This window comes from Phyllobates terribilis, unplaced genomic scaffold (assembly GCF_046119375.1).
Source record: "Phyllobates terribilis strain yellow unplaced genomic scaffold, ASM4611937v1 Scaffold_2__4_contigs__length_985480577, whole genome shotgun sequence".
NCBI lineage: Eukaryota > Metazoa > Chordata > Amphibia > Anura > Dendrobatidae > Phyllobates > Phyllobates terribilis.
In genome coordinates this window covers 428,328,787-428,338,348 of record NW_027362762.1, presented here as the reverse complement: position 1 = coordinate 428,338,348, position 9,562 = coordinate 428,328,787, and the positions used below count along the sequence as shown (strand labels likewise).

The following is a 9,562-nucleotide window of genomic DNA, read 5'->3' as shown; positions in this document are numbered from 1 at the left end:
CAAGATGCCTTAGAACGATTCACATCTATCCAAACAGACATGTGTCTATTTAAGAGTCTGTGTATATTAAAGGGTCAGAAATATACTATGCCTCCAATTTCATACAAAACTTTTAATATTCTAAATTATATAAATATAAGTTTATACCCATTATGTCCAGAAATCTAGGACTAGACAGCTCTGAAAGCCATTGTATGCGCTTTCCACGCTTCAACTGAATCTGCCATCTTCATTGAGAGTTAAAACACAGATATTGCCAAGTGGGTAAATGGTATCAATTTTACTGAGCAGTCCTTTTCTAAATGAAGATAGAAAAGATCACACAGGTAGCAAAATGTTGTAATGTTTTTTTAATGGCGTTTGTGGAAAACACGAAGCACAGAGCTGAAAGGAGACTGCACCGACAATCCTTACAGTGTTAGCTTCACTTTGCGCTAGTAAATGTCTTTAATATGTTCAGTTTAGGAGATATGGGAGTAATGTTAGTGATCACATCTTCTCAAATTTGGGAATTTAAAATGCTCACGCCCGCCATCCCGCTTCTATGGTTCACATTTATAAAAGGTCTATAGTCTGGAGCCCATTTACAAAATTAAATAACAAATAAAGAAGTCTAAAGAGCAGATGAATGGAAATGTAGCCATAGTTAAAGGGAACCTGTCACGTTGTACATGCAGTCTGATCTGTAGGCAGTGTGGTATAGAAAAGGAGAATCTGAGCCGAATTATATAAAGGATTGCTGGAAAACATTCAGTATAACTTGCATTTTATTCATTGAAATCTCTGGTGTTTATATGCATAGGAGTCCCTGTGGGCGGTCCTACTCAGTGATTGACATGCACAGAATTACAGGGAAGACCGTCAATCACCGAGTAAGAAAGCTCACTGGACTCCTGCATAAAAACAAGGGATTTGAATGAATAAAATGCAGGATTTACGGACACATTAACCACAAAAATGCATATCAATCTGATCAGCTCCTCCTGCTCTGCAACATCCTGCCTGCAGACTAGATACCATATTGAACATGACAAATCGCCTTTAAGCAGCAATCATAAGGTCCTTTATCACATCCACATAAACACAGAATTCAGTGCCATTATTTTGTGGACAGCACAGAAGCTATGGAATATGGAGGTTGTAATAAAAATGGAGATAAGGCTATCATACTAAACTTAACATTTAACAAATTTATTGAGGTTTTCGAGGAAGCGGATATATTCTTGATGTTCCAAAGCGGTGCTGAGCTCTATCAGCTCATCAGCAAAAGTGTTGTCTATCCCACGATCAGACAAGAAATCCATCAGATGATCATACAAAGCCTGGAAAGAATAAAAAGCCTATTAATGAGGGGTATTTCTGCATACACAAATCATCATTTTTCCAATGGATAAGCGATAACTAGAAATTGGTGTGGATCCCACCACTGGTGCCATCATAATTTGCCAGGATAAGGAATATTTCTCATTCTCTCCTAGCCTCAAGAGTGTTCAGGAGTAGTCAAATGGTGAGGCGAGTCAATTAGGTGTCGTGGAGCTCCATTTTAGTCTATGAATCTGGTGAAGATAACTGAGCACATTTATTCCTATTAGCACATGACATGGTAATTTAATAGAAAGTAGAAAGTTATGACGTGGAGTGTGCACTCTATGCACCGTTGGTACCAAACAGCCCCAGCTGTAGCACTGTAGTGTCTGAAGGAGTCAAAACCAATGGATATTATTTTACACGAAGTGCATATCAGTACCCTATAATGTAAATTGTGATGCATATTGGGACACTCCTTCCTGCACATACTTGGTCATTCAAGTTATATAAAAAAATAAAAATAAATAAATCTTTAAAAACATGCGGTACCAACCCAGTCAAGAGAATCAGTGGTCAGTGTATAGCTGTTCTCTTTCCAGTCTGTATCTCCAGTGGGCTGGAAGCTAACTTCTCGAATAGTGAAGATGTCACTTTCTTCCTCTTCCTCACCATGTCCAACCTTCATTAAGGCATGTCAAGAAAAAAAAATAATGTAAACTTAGAGACAAAACAATTGTCCTCAATACATTAAAAGGCAAATTAATCTGACAAAAGGCAGTGAATAGTCCAAAAACAGTGAACCTCAAGAAATATTACGTTCAGCTATTAACAGCTTCTTTTTCTAAAAATGCCCTTTAACTTTTCTTTTGTGAGATTCTAGCATCACATTGTGAATGTATTACTTGTCCATCTCTCTAATTATTGGAAATAGATTTTATTTTCTCCTGTGATCTAAATACATTTCAAGTTTGACAAAATAAAATATAACAGACTAAGCATATTTCCTGACTATATCCGCTTCATTTATTACCATTTAATCACCAGCCTACTAACCAGAATCCCACAATGTCTGTCGGCTATTTCTTCTTTCTTCTCTGCTAAATTTCTAAAACGCAACGTGGAAAAAATACTTTATCCATCATCTTTCCACCATCTCACTCATCCCCCCCACCCCCACCCCATCTGATCTATCCATCAAAGTAAATGGCTGTCCACGCTCCCGAGTCCCACAAGCTCGCGGCGTCGGGGTAACCCTGGACTCTAATCTCTCCTTCAAACCTCATATCCAAGCCCTTTCCACTTCCTGCTGACTCCAACTCAAAAATATCTCCAGGATCCGTATTATTCCTTAATCAAGAATCTGCAAAAACACTAGTGCACGCCCTCATCATCTCCTGCCTCAACTACTAGAACCTCCTCCTCTGTGGCCTACCTTCTGACACTCTCGCACCCCTCCAATGTATCCTAAACTCTGATGCCCAACTAATCCACCTGTCCCCCCGCTACTTCCCGGCCTCTCCTTTCTGTCAAAAGCTTCACTGGCTCCCCATTACCCAGAGACACCAGTTCAAAACCCTAACCTTGGCATACAAAGCCATCCACAACCTGTCTCTTCCATACATCTGTGACCTAGTCTCCCTGTGTTAGTACCTGCACGCAACCTCCGATCCTCACAAGATCTCCTTCTCTACTCCCCTCTTATCTCCTCTTCCCATAATGGCATACAAGATTTCTCCCGGTCATCCCCACTACCCCAACATATCACTCTCGTCTACCGTGGAAACCGTCAAAAGGAACCTGAAGACCCACCTCTTCCGACAAGCCTACAACCTGCAGTAACCCTCGCTCCACCATACCGCTGCATGACCAGCTCTACCCTCATCTACTGTATCCTCACCCATCCCTCGTAGACTGTGAGCCCTTGCAGGCAGGGTCATCTCTCCTGCTGTACCAGTCAGTGACTTGTGTTAAGATTATTGTACTGTTTTTTTTATTGCGTATACCCCCTTTTTACATGTAAAATCGCCAGGGAATAAATGGTGCTATAATAATAATTATTATTTAAATTCATTGCTATTAACACTATAGAGCTGCAGGTAAACAATTTCTCCACTGTGCAATCCTAAAGAACAGAGGTTGTGAATCTGGGCATATCTATATGCGAAGCTGATACTCTGGCCTAACAGATCCCTTTCAAGAAGCATTTATATTTAAAGAAACACCACACTACCTCATCTTCAGGATAGTGACAGTCCAGCACCAGGGTCTGGTTGCCTTCTAGTTTTGTGACTTCTACAACAAAATTAGGAGAGGAAACAAGTTCAGGCTGTAGAAGAGAAAAAAAAAGTTAAGAAAATATATATATGCAAAAACTTCCAGTATGTAAAAAGCACAGGAAACAACAAGAAATTACTTTAATCCCTTTGTGCCATGGCTATCCCCCCCCCTCCTTTCAATAGCCATTTGAATGACACCATTCATTTTATCATGTGATGTACTGGAAAGCGAGAAAAAAAAAATTCAAAGTGTAGCAAAATTTGCAAAAAAGCGCGCTTCCACAATTGTTTTTTTTATTTAGTGTACACTATATAATAAACAAATATGTATACTCAGCAATAAGATTCTTCAGGTCAGTACGATTATAGAAACACCAAACCCGCATAACTTTTTCTTTAATTTAAAGTTGTGAAAAAAATAAATCCTGTTTATGTCACTATTTTCCGAGACCTGTAACATTTTCAACTTTCGGAGGATGTGGCTACATGAAGGCTTCTTTTTTGTGCACTGAGCCAACATTTTTATTGACACCATTTTGGTGTAGATATATGATGCTTCATCGCCTCAATGCATTTTTTTTGTAGTGTTGGGGTGGCAAAAAAAAAAAAAAACTAATTCTGGGGTTTACATTTTTTTTTCTCATTGCGCCATTTACCAACTGGGATAATTTTATATGTTGATAGATCTGACTTTTACAGATGTAACGATACCACGACTACTTTTTTATTCCTTTACTTTTAATAAGAAAAAGTGGGGTGATCTTAACTTTTATATCTTTTTCACACTGTATAAGGGAACGTGAAACTGATCACTTGTACTATACACAGCTATACCAAGGAATTGTGGCATATAGTAAAAATCGTGATCTCCTATGAACACCAGTCAGGAGCCAGCGTTCACATGAGTACAGTCATGACAGGCACGGGGTCTTCAGTAGACCCCCGGCTGTCATGGCAACCCTTTGGCGCTTTGTGATCGCTTCACGACTATGGGCGCACAGAATGAAGCACCCCCATGCCAGCACACTGTAAAAGTCGCTGTCAGAGATTGACAGCGGCATTTTAACAGGTTGACAACTGTAGGCAGAGCTCCGCTCCACACGCACCTGGCAGAAGATGGCTCAGTATCACAGCCATCATCTGCCAGCAGAGATGTGAGTGCAGATCCTGAGCCCACATCAAAGTCAGGGAGCCAGCATAGGACGTAACTGTAGGCAATATGTTGTTCCCTATATTTTGCATGTCAGTAGATTTTAGACTACAAGCTGCACACGTCATCATATCTTAGACATAATGAGGCTACTGTACCTACTTTGAAAATCCACATCAGAATGACTGCAAAATCCAGACACCAAGATAAGCATTTTAACATCAGGGAGGAGATCCTTCAAAAATAGATTACGCAAGCGTTCTGAGTTGGAGTTTTGGAGTTAGTACACCAGACTCATCAGGACTAAGATTTATTTATCAATGTATGCAGGTTGCATTGTCAATCCTGGTGACAGATCTGCTTTTCTGCAAGTGCCCCATTCATCTGAAAGAAGCCCAAGCAGATGAAGGGAAAGGATTTTCAGAGGTGTACATTTCTGCAACAAAATTTGCAGGGTCAGAATTTACCCTTAAATATCAATTCAGCTCACATCTCCAGATCTGCAGACACCAGTTTTTGTAGGACTTCATTGCCATGTTGACACATGCACCCCTGCTACTATTACAGGAGAGTCAAAGTCTGCAGCTAGAAGACAAACACTGGTGCTAAAGTCACTATACAGTTACTGCTAGGCAGCAGCAAAGGCTTAGAATAGGGTGAAACCCAAGTCTGTGATCGGCAAATCCCAGAGGTTTCATCTCTATGTAAGCCAGGAAGTATTGCCAGCAGGCCTTCATGTGGTACCTCTTCATCACCTCCCTTCTGTCCCTCCTGTGGTTCCTCATCATAAGACGGTGGAATGCTGTTATTTGTGTTGAATGTGACTGTGACCCTTGAAAACAAAAAGGGAATTTCTATTAATGCCTCAAATTAAAACAAAAAAAAAAAATCTATTTATCCTAAAATTTATTCTAAAAAAGTTCATCACTTACATTCAGGCCAAATATCAAAAGCAGCTACACTTTGAACAATCACGTCATGGCACCCGATCATCTGACATTAGCAACGCATAACAAATAAAAGGTGAAGACAGTCACAGCTCTGCCCCTAGTGTTAGCATCACTAATAGCACTCTTGCTTCATGACCTTCTCCCAAGGTCAGTCGCTCATCTGTGATGGGTCCAAGTGATGAAGCCACATATCTAAATATCCAGACGCATAAGGATGGTGCGTTCCACATTATACAGTTCACCGCTGGTCACTTCTGGCTCCGGCAATCACTCCTTTACAGATGACGCACTTGCCAGTGCATTCCACACCCACGGCCAATTGCACTTCTGATAGCCATTTGCCATCAATGTACTTAGCATCACCATAGCACTGTGGTACACACACATGCCCCTTCCAGATACAGATTAGCTGATATAGGACTACCTAAACCTCCTGATCACAGGGATTCTTAGGCACAACTTTCTCTGGGCTATTACCATTACCCTTATTTCTATGGTGCTGCTTTCCTGTGTCTCCCATATATCACAGCAATCTAATAAGCACTGGGCAGTCTTTTCTTCTATTTACTTACGAGGCACTTTATTTATACTTCACCTCATCTTTACACTTATTAGTGAATATCTTATATTCATTATCTATACACCCCACATTCTGGATTTCATATACCTCCGTCTCCCTCTAGTGGTTAGAGTATGACATTAACAGCATTCTAAGACAGTCGTATAACATTATATACATACCCTTCATATATGCTTTACAAATGTGACATCAAATGTACTTATTCACATAGATTATGGCATAAATAGGTTTATTCTGAGTGATTTGTTTGGAATGCTGTACAGAAAATGTTTTTCTATGTAAATTTAATGATGATATTCTATCGTTTCAACAATATGGCCGTTTGCCCTTCCCTTTGAGAAGATACGTATATGCGATAATTAATTAGGACACAAGATGTAAAGAATTCTCTTTTTTTCCTATACACACACTGCTCAAAAAAATAAAGGGAACACTTAAACAACACAATGTAACTCCAAGTCAATAACACTTCTGTGAAATCTACCTGTCCAGATATGAAGCAACACTGATTGTGAATCAATTTCTCCTGCTGTTGTGCAAATGGAACAGACAACTGGTAGAAATGATAGACAATTAGCAAGGCACCCCCTATAAAGGAGTGGTTCTGCAGGTGGTGACCACAGACCATATCTCTGTTCTCATCCTTTTTGGCTGTTGTTTTGGTCACTTGCGTTTGGTCATTGCTCTCACCCCTAAAGGTACAGTAACATGAGCTGGTGTCTACAACCCACAGAAGTTGCTCAGGTTGTGCAGCTCATCCAGGATGGCACATCAATGTGAGCTGTAGCAAGAAGGGTAGCTGTGTCTGTCAGCACAGTGATCAGAGCAAGATTGTCAGATTCGACATTGGCACCCTGTGCTCTTCACGGATGACAGCAGGTTCACACTGAGCACATGTGACAGACGTGACAGAGCCTGGAGACGCCGTGGAGAACATTCTGCTGCCTGCAACATCCTCCAGCATGACTGGTTTGGCAGTGGGTCAGTAATGGTTTGGGGAGGCATTTCTCTGGAGCTCTGCACAGCCCTCTGTGCTAGACAGAGGTACCTGACTGCCATTAGGTACCAGGATGAGATCCTCAGACCCATTGTGAGACCATATGCAGGTGCAGTGGGCTCTAGGCTCCTTCTGATGAACGACAATGCTAGGCCTCATGGGGCTGAAGTGTGTCAGCAGTTCCTACATGATGGAGGCATTGATGTTTTGGACTGGCCAGCCCGTTCCCCAGACCTGAATCCAATCGAGAACATCTGAGACATCATGTCTCGTTCCATCCACCAATGCCACGTTGCACCACAGACTGTCCAGGAGTTGAGGCATTTCCACTGTAGTTGGATCAGCCTGTAATTTGATTTTCCACTTTGTTTTATTGTTCTCAACGCATTCCACTATGTAATGAATAAAGATTTGCAACTGGAATATTTCAGTGATATCTAGGATATGGTATTTTAGTATTGCCTTTATATTTCTGAGCAGTGTATTTTTTTTTTCTCTTATTGTATCTTTCAGCCTGACGAAGGTTGATGCTCGTGACCGAAACGTTACTCATTTTGGATTTCATTACCAAATAAAAACTTATATTCTATATTCTTTATACAGGAGTGCCCAATTTCATTTTCTATATATTTAAGGAGGGGTATCCCATCTGGGCACTTTTTGAAAAGTGTATCCATATTCATTAAACAATGGTGAAGACTGTCACAGCTCTGCCCCTAGTGTTAGCATCACTAATAGCACTCTTGCTTCATGACCTTGACCCAAAGTCAGTCGCTCATCTGTGGTGGGCCCAAGTGGTGAAGACAGATAATACAGCCTAAAATTCAGCTATATTACTGCCGTATGAAATTGCTCTTTATCAATGGGACCGTTCACTGAACCCCTCATCCTACAAGAAGTCCGTATTCATTACTATGCAGCAAGCACTACTGAATATCATACAACGGCTATGAGATTGCGGTCCTAATACAGACGTTTCACCTGCAGTGGCGCTTCACCAGTGGCTGCTAGCACCCCTCAGTGTGAAGGAAAAAGGATTTCATAGAAACATGTATTCTAGGGACCACCTATTTGGGGACAGTCACGGTACCCTCAAACATCTGTGGTGTAACCTGAAAAATATCTGACGACGCAAGAGACATAAACCCATGCAGAGCGGTAACTCACTTCTCTCCGGAGACTTTTTTGCTCAGTTTCGCTTCTGTGCCGTTCACTTCTAATTCCCACCCGCCAGACATCTTGGGAAGATTTTTGTGTTTCTGGATTTTCTTCTCTTCTTTGATTTCATCATTCAGAAACTCGGAAAATGCTTTGTCACCTGTAAGGAAAGTGTACGGTGACACCATGTGCTCCGATACCATGACGACATGTGCGAACACCCGGTAACCCTCCTTCCCATATAAAACTATGGGCTGGCTAGAAGTGATGTAACGGACATTGAACGCTGGAGACCCCCGGCTAACAGATGGAGCAGCACAGGAAATACAGATAACGTTAGAAAACCTTAGAAAGCCAATAGCCACCGGCCCCACGCTGGCAGCCACCGGCACCACGCTGACAGCCACCGGCCCCACGCTGACAGCCACCGGCCCCACGCTGACAGCCACCGGCCCCACGCTGACAGCCACCGGCCCCACGCTGACAGCCACCGGCACAACACTGGCCAATACCCTTCAACTATAACCCAGGCCGTGTGACCCCCAGATCCCTGCATGGACTCACCGTCAGTGTGAAGGCCGCCGCACCCGCACGACACAGCCGGGAAGCCACGGTACGGGTTCAGGAAGGTTGGCCTGAGAGTACTGCTGGCCCCGCCGTGCAGCCATAACGACCGTGTAAGGGCTCGGGCAGGACCCTGACTGCTGAGCAGCGGCCGAGCGACCACCACTCTGGCGGCGGCTGTGATCAGGGAGCGGGACAGAGAGGAGAACATGACTGCGACCCACGTGTGCGAGGAGGACACCGTGACACCCCGACCTTTCACCTCCGCAGCAGGAAGCTTGTCACCGGAAACGACAAACACTGCGCCTAAGCCAATGGGAAAGAGAGAGGCCCAGCAGCAATCATGCGACTAACCGGAAGTGGGCGGGGCAAGCAGGTCACCAATGAGGAGTAGCTGCTGCAAGAAGTCTCAGCTCCCGGCGTGTGCTCGGCGTGTGCTCGGCGTGCTGGAGTGAGCGGCCGCCATGCAGAGGGTCTGTCAGCAGCAGTACAGGGCGCTGCACCACTGACACACACTGACAGAAGGACAAGAGGAGGACTGTCAGTTATATGAGAGCTCTGCTCCTACCTACTAAATGC

At 43.0% G+C, this 9,562-nt stretch overlaps 1 protein-coding gene across 1 annotated transcript; it reads right to left on the bottom strand.

Annotated features, from left to right (window-relative positions):
* Positions 1-335: 335 nt before the first annotated feature.
* Positions 336-9,295, bottom strand: C1QBP (complement C1q binding protein). The gene is made up of 6 exons (XM_073665247.1): positions 8,984-9,295; positions 8,429-8,579; positions 5,479-5,566; positions 3,539-3,634; positions 1,862-1,987; positions 336-1,322 (listed from the first exon to the last, which is right to left on the bottom strand). The coding sequence occupies exons 1-6, from the start codon at positions 9,192-9,194 to the stop codon at positions 1,176-1,178; spliced, it is 819 nt and encodes a 272-aa protein (XP_073521348.1). The 5' UTR covers positions 9,195-9,295; the 3' UTR covers positions 336-1,175.
* Positions 9,296-9,562: the final 267 nt, after the last annotated feature.